Genomic DNA, 12,409 nt, shown 5'->3' with positions numbered 1-12,409 from the left:
TGTCGCTCCCGGTTAATGCCTCATGCTGGCGGCAGATCTCAAACCCAAAGCAATTATGACTCTCCGGCGATCCATTAGTTATCATCTGTGACGCCAACAAGAAGGGGCTCCTTCTTTGTATCATCCCACTTGTTCAATCTTTTTTGGGCCTCCTCTACCTGAAGGTTACACAAACATAAGAACACAAAAGCAATTACATATTGTATCTTTATTAGCTTTATCAACACATATTTTAGATAATTTACATCAACATATACTGTCAAGAAGGAGCAACGGTGAGCAAGCAAGTGACCGACTAAATCTTCGGACCTCAGGCAGTTTAACTTCGTTTTCATCATTTACATTTTTGTGCAAAATAAATACATGGAGCTATAAAGTTAAGCTTGCTGCTCTATAGGTTAAGTCACAGGGATTACCTCTTTGCTCCAATCAGTTCTAATGGTGACCCACAACAGAATGGCAGTCTGTATGGCCGTTCCTCCAATCATGCCACCCCAAAGGCCCTGTGAGTAGGCACATGATTCCACCATGAAATATAAGTTAGAAGATATACAGAACTGAATATTTCGTCATGCAGGAGTATTATATACTCTTAGAATTTACAGATAAATCCATTACCTTTACGCCAAAGTTGAAGACAAAACCAAGAAGAACACCAAGGGGAACACCTACGATGTAGTAGCAGCCGACGTTGACGTAAGCAACAAATTGTTGCCACCCACACCCAACAGCAACACCTGATATTTCTATGCATGTCAGTAAAGTTCAATCACCATGTATATATATATGTTGAAAAAGAGCTTCGACACAATGTTTCACACTCAATATAATTTCCCTAGCACTAGAATTGGAATCAAAATCAACCTGCCCTGTTGCTTAAATAATGCAGTTGACATGAGCACTTTTCTGAAAGATTGTGCTAATGTACTACTCCCTCCGTCTAATAATGTAAGACGTTTTTTGGCAAACATAAACGTCTACATTATGAGACGGAGGGAGTAGTCAACAATAAAGATAGTACCATGTTGGCGTGCAGAATTTTTATAAAATTTACCTGACAGTACAGGTTGGATGCCATTGAGAATGATGGTGATGGCGAGCAGCGGGCACAGATCCGCAACGGCGTCGGAAACTCTTTCACCCTCTGTGAAGATGTAGCTGATGTAGTTGCGGAAGCACATGATCACAACAGCAAGGACGATAGCGATTATTGCAGAGAGCACCGTCACGACCCAAACCGAGAAAAATGCAGACTTGGGGTTGCCGGCACCAAGCTCATTGCTCACTCTAACACTGAAGTGAAACATTGTGCATTAGCTTATCTATAGTTAAGTAACTAACTAATTAGCTTGTTTCCAAGCCATTCCGTTTAGAGTCACGAACCTTGCGGCGGCGTTGAAACCTATTGATATCATGAACACCCAAGCAGAGATTGTCAAGCTGCACAAGTCGCAAGTTAATCAGCACTCACTCTATGGATTGATTAGTAGGCACTCCTATATAAGTACAAGTTACAACCCAAAAATAATGAACACGTGCAGATAAAGGGGACTCACCATACTGAGAGGGAATCCAGGGAAAGCTCGGGGTTGGGGAGCAAGCCAGCGATGAGCACCATGACCTGGTAGTACCATGTCTCGAGGCACAACATCACAGCGGACGCGGCGGAGAGCTTCAGAAATTCCGGCAACCCGGAGAAGGCCTTGATAGTGAACCCTGTCCATGTCCGCCGGCACGTCGGGCTCATGATGATGTACGCGAACTGCGCCACGACAATGATCCACCAACTCAGGCTAAGCACCAGCGAGGCGCCGAGCAGCCCGAGACCAACCTTGTAGACGACCACCCAGCTCAGCAGGAGGTGCAACACGAGCGTCGCCGTGGAGATGTAGGCGCTGGGGAGGACGATGCTCTGCGCCTGCAGGAACTTCTGGATCGGGAAGTTGATGGCGTAGGCGAAGATCTGAGGGATCAGGCCGTACACGAAGATGGACGCCGCGCGGGCTATCTCCGGGGACTGCCCCAGCAGCAGCAGGAGTGGCTCCGAGAAGGCGTAGATCACGGCGAGAGGTATGCCGGTGCAGCAGAGGATAACGGCGGAGCGTTGTAGGTAGGTTCCGAGCATGTCGTACTTGTGTCCACCGTAGGCTTGTCCGCAAAGGGTCTCCACTGCACTACCCATGCCCAGCTGCAAAAACATATTGTCTTGTTACTGTCATATATTTCACTCTAGTCTAGATTGTATAGCTTACAACACATGTCTTGTGCTAAGAAAAGTAGGTTTTGCAAATGTGTTTCGAGCACATATTTTTCTTCTATATCACATCATAGGTTCTTTCTCCATGAAAACATGTACGCATGCATAACACATGAGCATGTACTGTACATGCTCATAGTTGTACTAAATCAGCGACAAATAATATGGAACGAAGAGAGTAGTAGCTAGGGCAAACACATCCATATCCCAATCACGTGAAAACTTCTCTCTAGGACGTGCCAACTACTCAACGAGTCAAATTTGTCTCAAGTCGATCGCCGTTGCAGTCCATCAACCACCCATCATTCATTAAAGAAATGAACCCCATGAGTGACACACGATCCAAGCTCATGTCAATAAAATAAACGTCAACTGGTACTCTTTGGTCAAATCAACGCCCATTAATGACAGGTTAATTGAACCGTGCATGCATGCACGTGCCGAGTGGATCGTGTGACGTGCAATTATTGCATGCTTTAGCGACCATCACAGCACTAAACACGGGATTAGTTGTCTGATTTTGGATAAATGGGAGAAAAAGGTGCGGCGATCGGCTATTTCCCACGGCTCCAAATATTCCCTGGAGCTTTCCCCGCGCATCTTTCGCCCTGCAGCGCCTACAACACCGAATGCACCCTGGTGTAGTGTGTACCATATTGGATCTAAGCAGCAAGTGAAATGCCCTTTTGGTCAAGTGAACGCCCACTAATGATGAATCAATTTGAACATTACTATCATTGCGCGCGCCTACTATGTAAACCGAAATGTAGAATGTCATCAAGGAGTGGCCTGGTTATACGCGAATATTACACATACATAAATGATTTTAAAGAGCTTTCCCATGGTATAATGTTTACGACATCTGGTTTGCACTTTACTAGTTAATTTGTCGGCAAAGTATTGCCCAAAAATATGGTGAACAATAAGCCATGATGGAGAAAATACTATCTAAACCAAAATGGAGATGTTACCAAAGAATAATAAACCCCGAACCCGTCAAAGAAAGTACTCCCTCTGTACAGACCGAGTGCTATCTAGGCTGAAAATAGAGAATGCATGAAGGAGTTATTCGGTTCCGCAAATATTTCATGATTTTACAAATGATTTTAAAACAGGTTTTCCACAGTATGTTATTGTGACATATATAGTTTATATTTTCTTAATAAAATATAAAGCCAACGTGTGACTCAAAATACATGAGATTAATAAACCCAGAAAAAGAAAGTATTGTACTATCTATGAACCGAAATGGAGAATGCCATCAATGAGTGGTTTGGTTACGAAGATTTTACACGTACACGATTGTCTTGGAGATGAGATGGAGGTGAGCGTGCGTGAGTGCGTACCATAAGGCCGTAGGCGAACATCTGGACGCCGGTGTTGCCGAGGGAGGCGGCGGCGAGCTCCAGGCTGCCGAGGTGGCCGGAGAAGATCTGCGTGGACATGGACATGAGGAAGTTGATCATGTACATGATCACCGCCGGCACGGCCAGCCGCAGGAGCATCCCGAGCTCGATGGCCCCCGCCGCCCACATGCGCTCCGCCCGCGGCGCCGACGAGTCCGTGAGGATGCTCTCCAGCCGAGCCGACGCGCCATGCTCGTCCCCGCCGCCCATGCTCGTCGATCGTAGGACAAGAGGCTCGGCTCGGCTAGCTAGCGCAGCGAGGAGCTCGTGAGAGTGTGGGAGTGTGGGTGTGTGTTCCGCCGTGCCGTCGTTGACTGTTATCGTCCCCAGGCGGATGTGTATATATAGTAACGGCTTGGGTCTGGGAGGTTTGCAATTTGTTGTTCGTCTCTAGCTAGCCTGTTGGCTGGTTGGTGTCATACTTAGACGGCACGCGGATATGAGATATGACGCGGATTTTGCGCGCCTACGCGTACCTGCGTGCCGCATTATCGTGGTCGCCGCTTCACACCGGCGAGGGAGTCTGGAGATCCGCGTTGGATCACTGAAACTGCGATTTACTAAAGTCATCTCAGTCAGGCTGGCCGGCCACGCAAATTAACAGTACTGACAGTCTATTGGCCGCGTAGTTTTTCGCTTTTTTGGGGTGGCGAACACGAAAGATGCGCACGTCGGCGGAGGGACCCGAAAAATGCCCTTTGTCCTTCCCTCTGTCCAGTATGCACGCTGGTTAACTGTGCTCCAATTATTTGGCACAGTCGTAGTGCTGATTGTTACACTGAAAAACAGGCTTTAGGGCAAAATGGAAGGGATTACGATGAGCTGGTCTTGGTTTCACCACCCGACGACTTGTGATGATCCCGAGGAACACGAGCGGCCAGGATAATTGGGGTAGGCCGCCCAACATCTTTTCCGAAGATCCGGCCAGCAGCACATGGGTATCTCACATCCAAGTCCAACCAACCATACATGCAGGAGGTATGGGTGGATCCCCATCATGCACGACGTCAACCAAGCCAGCTTCAGCCACGAGCATGTATGCAGCTCAGGGTGATCGGTGAATCTGCCCATCTTTGCTTGTTTCATCTAGTGGAACCGGTGTGATGGGCTCCCAGCACCCACCTGATCATCTACTATTCATCTTTAGAAGAAAAAATTGGTGAATTAATCTGCAAAAATGCATTCGATCTCTCTCGCTCCCCGCATTGGATGCATGGCCATTAGTTTATTGCATGCACGAGCCGCCCGTGGTTCTTAATATATTACGCGGGCGAGCTGGCCGCTGGGCAGGTCGATCAGAACGCGGGAAACGTCAGCTGCGACCGGCTGGTTCTGGACGAGAGGACGTGCCCCTTCGTGCACCATGCGTGCCCATTTTCTTGCTGTATGTGATACGATATGTTCATACACATTGCATGCCGGGACTACGTGGTGACATCCCTTCCATGCATGCAGCTGGAGCACGTGTGATCGCGACAGAGTCCCTGCGTGTGAGCCGGCGCTGGAGCCGCATGAGTTTCCCATCTCGACCCTGGAATGTGGTGGCTAAAAGGAAAAACGATGTGCAATCAACGTGCACCATCCAGACGAAATGCCGGTGTGCAACGTGATGCGGTCTTCATTCACTTCTCCAACATGGAAGGACATCGTGGCCACAAGGGATATTTTTCAAGCCACACATCATTGTCGACACGTCTGACACTACAGTGTCACTGACACTTTGTTACCAAAGTCTTCATCAAGTGGTCTTCGTGAACTTCTTTGGCACACACACAACAACTGCCTCATCCACCAGATGGACATTTCTAGCATTCTTTGACAAACTATGTTGCAAAACGTGCCATCGACAACAAGAAGGACCGTGCCATGACAACGAAAATTGACTATATCATCTACGATGACAAGACTACATCGACACGCCCTCTCTATTGTGATGACTCCCTAAACAACTACACAGTTCTGAAAAAATTGATGTGTGTTCGACGGGTTTCCACTAGACCTGGCAAAACCAGGAATCTCCTTGCAAACAGCATCCTCTGACATTTGCAAGGTGCTTCATCGACGACCGATGCTCTGTCATCTATGGTATAGCACAATTTTTGCGCCTCCGGCTTTGTGTGGCTACACCGATGCAACGAGTATACCGTCGACCACAACTACCTCAACATGGGTATTTCATCATGATCAACTACCTTGACATCGTCATCTAAGGCTAGGTATACATCTACTCATCGGCAACAACTACAGCCTACAACATTTGGATCGTTACTAGCGTCCATGACACTTCTGCCGTGACAACGGGACGGAATATATGTGAGACAGGAAAGGCACCAAAAGGGGATGCAACCAGTGTCCTAGTTGTCGACCCATTAGAGACATATTTAATGATGGCGAAGCGAAAAGATGACAGACACAAGATTTCAAATTTAGTCACAATCGCCTGCTTTGCTCCAACTATGTCAAAGGGGAATGTCAGACTTATTATTGGGTTTGAGTTTAAGATAAGAAATTGATCAACAACTAGTGTCACGCTATTCGTCACTCTGGGTGAAGAATAATTCTTCTTCACCCCCTCTAGGCGGGGCAGTGGCTTGGCCGCGCGTAGGCGGCTGCAGCCTGCAGGGAGGTGCGGCGTGGAGATACGACGATAGCTGGGACTCCCGCTGGCAGGAGATATCGTCTCCCATCCAATCAACCAAACATGCATGAGCTACGGACGGGATCCCTGCGTTAGATGCACGCACGATGCAACCAAGCCAGCCTCAAGCACGCCCCCTGCATTACATGCATGATCATTACTTTAGTAACCAGGTGATAACAACGTAGTAGACGCCGAACAATCTTGGATTCGCACCGCTGGCGTACGTGGCGTCCATCCAGCAAAACTTGGGACATGCGTTGATCTGGCCGACCGTCGCCCTCCCAATCATGCGGAAGACATGGGACTCACGCAACGTTAACGCAAAGGTGTTCCCAAATGAGATGCTACACGACGCTCAAGATACTGATGGTGAATATGAAAATCAGTCGATCTCTCGCTCCATGCATCACATGCGTCCGCGAGCACGATCCACCCATCTCTAGCATCGGTAGTGCAAATTAATTCTACGGACAGATCTTGGTAGCAAAGCAATCGGTTCTCTGGATTCGGTGCATGCGTGATCGTGTACACCCACGACGCGCCCGGCTCTAGCATCGGTGCACTTCTTTTTCGAACTCTGCAACGGTACAAAATAATACTAGTACTACTGCTTCAGATCAGTAGATCACCAATTATTTTGTCCATTTTAGGACAGATCGCAGGTACACCCGCTCTGTTCAACTCATACACGTGCTATTTGTACCATAGCTGATAGCCCATCCGGCTTGAGAGATCCAACGACTACCATTGTTTAACTATCGGCATGCCCGTCGATTGGTACCCACCATAATCACTTTGCATTGGTGCCTCACGCGGTGTTGAATGGCCGGCGGCACGACGCCGAGCTGCCCGCGGTGGGCTGGCGTCGTAGACACATCATATTTTTTTTTCGAAAAGGGGATTTCCCGGTCTTTGCATCAGAACAATGCATATGAACATCTTATTAAATAAAAAATATAAGTTCTAACAAGGTCTCAAAGTCTTCGATTAAAAAGTGAAAAAGCTCACACAGAGCCAAAATGGGCTAGAAACACAAACTAGCCAAACAAAAGACGCCACACCCGGCTGGCACAAAAAGAGATAGATAAACTAATTGCCTATTCTATTACATGATCGCCATCCAAACCGGTTGAAAATATCCCGAGCTACCATCTCCTAGCGGATAGATCCAGTAACCAAACGCTCCCTGGCCTCCGTCGGAGTGAGTAGCGACCACGAACGGATCAACGCCGTGGCTCTGAAAATAACCTGCAGAAAATGAATGTGTGTTGTCATGTTAAAAACCAAGTCATTTCTGCAATTCCAGAGCGCCCACACGGTGGTGCAGACTCCTACACGAATATGTCTTGCTAACTCGGGCCGTACCCCGTTAAGCCACGTTCCAAATAACGTGTTGGCGGAACTCGGTGGAGTAATATTAAAAGCAATATGGATCGTCCTCCATAAAACTTTAGCTAGCGGGCAATCAAGAAAGAGGTGTTTGATCGTCTCATCCCGTCACAGAAACTACACCTAGTAGGTCCTGTCCAATTACGCTTTGTCAAGTTGTCCTTAATTAAAATAATTTGTTTATGGAGAAACCACATAAACACTTTGATTTTCAAAGGTACTTTGACAACCCAAACATGTTTGGAACTAGGGATCGATCTTGAATTGATAACATCAATATACATTGATTTAACAGTAAAAACTCCAAACCTAGTGAGCTTCCAGCGTAATTCATCTGGTTGCTGGGAAAGCTGATTGTCCATTAGTCTCCTTACTAGATGTAGCCATTCTTCCCAACGATTACCCCCTAATGACCTTTTGAACTGAATATTAAGGGGATCGATTGTAATACCGTTGCAACAAAAATATCACGTCTTTGAACTATACGATACAAAGATGGGTATTGGATGGCTAAAGGTGCCTCTCCAAGCCAAGTATCCTCCCAGAATTTTGTACTGGCACCGTCACCAACAATAAACTTTGTCCTATTAAACAAGAAAAACTTTACTTTCATAAGCCCTTTCCAGAAGGGTGAATCAGTCGGTCTTACTGTCACCTGAGACAAAGTTTTGGTTTGGAGATACTTTCTGTTGGGGAACGTAGCAGAAATTCAAAATTTTCCTACGTGTCACCAAGATCTATCTATGGAGAGACCAGCAACGAGGGGAAGGAGAGTGCATCTACATACCCTTGTAGATCGCTAAGCGGAAGCGTTCAAGTGAACGGGGTTGATGGAGTCGTACTCGTCGTGATTCAGATCACCGATGATCCTAGTGCCGAACGGACGACACCTCCGCGTTCAACACACGTACAGCCCGGTGACGTCTCCCATGCCTTGATCCAGCAAGGAGAGAGGGAGAGGTTGAGGAAGACTCCATCCAACAGCAACACAATGGCGTGGTGGTGGTGGAGGAGCGTGGCAATCCTGCAGGGCTTCGCCAAGCACCACGGGAGAGGAGAAGAACTTGGGAGAGAGGGAGGGGCTGCACCAAAGGCAAAGGTGTGTCCCAAGAGGCTCTCCTACCCTCACTATATATAGGGATCCCAAGGGGGGTGCGCCAGCCCCTAGGAGATCCAATCTCAAGGGGGCGGCGGCCAGGGGAGGAGTCCTCCCCCCCAAGGCACCTAGGAGGTGCCTTCCCCTGCTGGGACTCTTCCTTTAGGGTTTCCCCCAGGCGCATGGGCCTCTTGGGGCTGGTGCCCTTGGCCCATGTAGGCCAAGGCGCACCCCCTACAGCCCATGTGGCCCCGGGGTAGGTGGCCCCACCCGGTTGGGCCCCCGGACCCCTCCGGTGGTCCCGGTACAATACCGATGACCCCGAAACTTGTCCCGGATGGCCGAAACAGGACTTCCTATATATAAATCTTTACCTCCGGACCATTCCGGAACTCCTCGTGACGTCCGGGATCTCATCGGGACTCCGAACAACAATTCGGTAACCACATACAAGCTTCCTTTATAACCCTAGCGTCATCGAACCTTAAGTGTGTAGACCCTACGGGTTCGGGAGACATGCAGACATGACCGAGACGTTCCTGGTCAATAACCAACAGCGATCTGGATACCATTTTGGCTCCCACATGTTCCACGATGATCTCATCGGATGAACCACGATGTCAAGGACTTAATCAATCCCGTATACAATTCCCTTTGTCTACCGGTATGTTACTTGCCCGAGATTCGATCGTCGGAATCCAATACCTAGTTCAATCTCGTTAACGGCAAGTCTCTTTACTCGTTCCGTAACACATCATCCCGTGATCAACTCTTTGGTCACATTGCGCATGATTGATGTCCTACCGAGTGGGCCCCAGAGATACCTCTCCGTTAACACGGAGTGACAAATCCCAGTCTCGATTCGTGCCACCAACAGACACTTTCGGAGATACCTGTAATGCACCTTTATAGTCACCCAGTTACGTTGTGACGTTTGATACACCAAAGCATTCCTACGGTATCCCCGGGAGTTGCACAATCTCATGGTCTAAGGAAATGATACTTGACATTAGAAAAGCTTAGCATACGAACTACACGATCTAGTGCTGCTTAGGATTGGGTCTTGTCCATCACATCATTCTCCTAATGAGTGCTAGGCTTAGGATTGGGTCTTGTCCATCACATCATTCTCCTAATGATGTGATCCCGTTATCAAACGACATCCAATGTCCATGGTCAGGAAACCGTAACCATCTATTGATCAACGAGCTAGTCAACTAGAGGCTTACTAGGGACATGGTGTTGTCTATGTATCCACACATGTATCTGAGTTTCCTATCAATACAATTCTAGCATGGATAATAAACGATTATCATGAACAAGGAAATATAATAATAACAATTTATTATTGCCTCTAGGGCATATTTCCAACAGTCTCCCACTTGCACTAGAGTCAATAATCCAGTTCACATCGCTATGTGATTAACACTCAAGGTCACATCCCCATGTGACTAACACCCAAAGAGTTCTGGTTTGATCATGTTGCTTGTGAGAGAGGTTTTAGTCAACGGGTCTGAACCTTTCAGATCCGTGTGTGCTTCACAAATCTCTATGTCATCTCCTAGATGCAGCTACCACGTTCTATTTGGAGCTATTCCAAATAACTGTTCTACTATACGAATCCAGTTTACTACTCAGAATAATCTGGATTAGTGTCAAAGTTTGCATCGGCGTAACCCTTTACGACGAACTCTTTTACCACCTCCATAATCGAGAAAATTCCTTAGTCCACTAGTTACTAAGGATAACTTTGACCGCTGTCCTGTGATCCATTCTTGGATCACTCTTGTACCCCTTGACTGACTCATGGCAAGGCACACTTCAGGTGCGGTACACAGCATAGCATACTGTAAGAGCCTATGTCTTAAGCATAGGGGACGACCTTCGTCCTTTCTCTCTATTCTGCCGTGGTCGAGCTTTAAGTCTTAACTTCATACCTTACAACTCAGGCAAGAACTCCTTCTTTGACTGATCCATCTTGAACACCTTCAAGATCATGTCAAGGTATGTGCTCATTTGAAAGTACCATTAAGCGTTTTGATCTATCCTTATAGATCTTGATGCTCAATGTTCAAGTAGCTTAATCCAGGCTTTCCATTGAAAAACACTTTCCAAATAACCCTATATGCTTTCCAGAAATTCTACGTCATTTCTGATCAATAATATGTCAACAACATATACTCATCAGAAATTCTTATAGTGCTCCCACTCACTTCTTTGGAAATACAAGTTTCTCATAAACTTTGTATAAACCCAAAATCTTTGATCATCTCATCAAAGCAGTACATTCCAACTCCGAGATGCTTACTCCAGTCCTTAGAAGGATTGCTGGAGCTTTGCATACTTTAGCATCTTTCAGGATTGACAAAACCTTCCGGTTGTATCACATACAACCTTTCCTCAAGAAAAACGTGAGGAAACAATGTTTTGACATCTATCTGCAAGATTTCATAAATAATGCAGTAACTGCTAATATAATTCCAACAGACTCTTAGCATCGCTACGAGTGAGAAAGTCTCATGTAGTCAACTCCTTGAACTTGTCGGAAAACATCTTAACGACAAGTCGAGCTTTCTTAATGGTGACATTTACCATCATTGTCCGTCTTCCTTTTAAAATCCATCTGTACTCAACAGCCTTACGACCATCGAGTAGTTCTCAAAGTCTACACTTTGTTTCATACATGGATCCTCTCTCGGATTTTATGGCCTCGAGCCATTTATCGGAATCCGGGCCCACCATCGCTTCTCCATAGCTCGTAGGTTCATTGTTGTCTAGCAACATGACTTCCAAGACAGGATTACGTACCACTCTGAAGTAGTACGCATCCTTGTCATCCCACGAGGTTTGGTAGTGACTTGATCTGAAGTTTCATGATCACTATCATAAGCTTCCACTTCAATTGGTGTAGGTGCCACAGGAACAACTCCCTGTGCCCTGCCACACACTAGTTGAAGAGACGGTTCAATAACCTCATCAAGTCTCCACCATCCTCCCACTCAATTCTTTCGAGAGAAACTTTTCCTCGAGAAAGGACCCGATTCTAGAAACAATCCCTTATTGCTTTCGGATCTGAGACAGGAGGTATACCCAACTGTTTTGGGTGTCCTATGAAGATGCATTTATCCGCTTTGGGTTCGAGCTTATCAGCCTGAAACTTTTTCACATAAGCGTCGCAGCCCCAAACTTTTAAGAAATGACAGCTTAGGTTTCTCTAAACCATAGTTCATACGGTGTCATCTCATCAGAATTACGTGGTGCCCTATTTAAAGTGAATGTGGTTGTCTCTAATGCCTAACCCATAAACTATCGTGGTAATTCGATAAGACATCATGGTATGCATCATATCCAATAGGGTGCAGTTATGATGTTCGGACACACCATCACACTATGGTGTTCCAGGCTGTATCAGTTGTGAAACAATTTCCACAATGTCTTAATTCTGTGCCAAACTCGTAATTCAGATATTCATCTCTATGATCATATCATAGATCTTTTATCCTCTTGTCACGACGATCTTTCAACTTCACCTGAAATTACTTGAACCTTTCAATAATTCAGACTCGTGATTCATCAAGTAAATATACTCAACATCTACTCAAATCATCTGTGAAGAAAGA

At 46.5% G+C, this 12,409-nt stretch overlaps 1 protein-coding gene across 1 annotated transcript; it reads right to left on the bottom strand.

Moving 5' to 3' along the window:
* Window positions 1-6: 6 nt before the first annotated feature.
* LOC125546157 (protein DETOXIFICATION 40-like) lies at window positions 7-3,984 on the bottom strand. Its single transcript, XM_048710325.1, has 7 exons — window positions 3,604-3,984; window positions 1,557-2,188; window positions 1,384-1,440; window positions 1,055-1,293; window positions 619-737; window positions 417-503; window positions 7-158 (listed from the first exon to the last, which is right to left on the bottom strand). The coding sequence occupies exons 1-7, from the start codon at window positions 3,871-3,873 to the stop codon at window positions 75-77; spliced, it is 1,488 nt and encodes a 495-aa protein (XP_048566282.1). The 5' UTR covers window positions 3,874-3,984; the 3' UTR covers window positions 7-74.
* Between the last annotated feature and the right edge of the window lie 8,425 nt (window positions 3,985-12,409).

The sequence above is a fragment of the Triticum urartu genome, chromosome 3 (assembly GCF_003073215.2).
Source record: "Triticum urartu cultivar G1812 chromosome 3, Tu2.1, whole genome shotgun sequence".
Lineage (NCBI taxonomy): Eukaryota > Viridiplantae > Streptophyta > Magnoliopsida > Poales > Poaceae > Triticum > Triticum urartu.
Note: the sequence above shows the minus strand (reverse complement) of the source record. Positions and strands in the feature narration are given on the sequence as shown.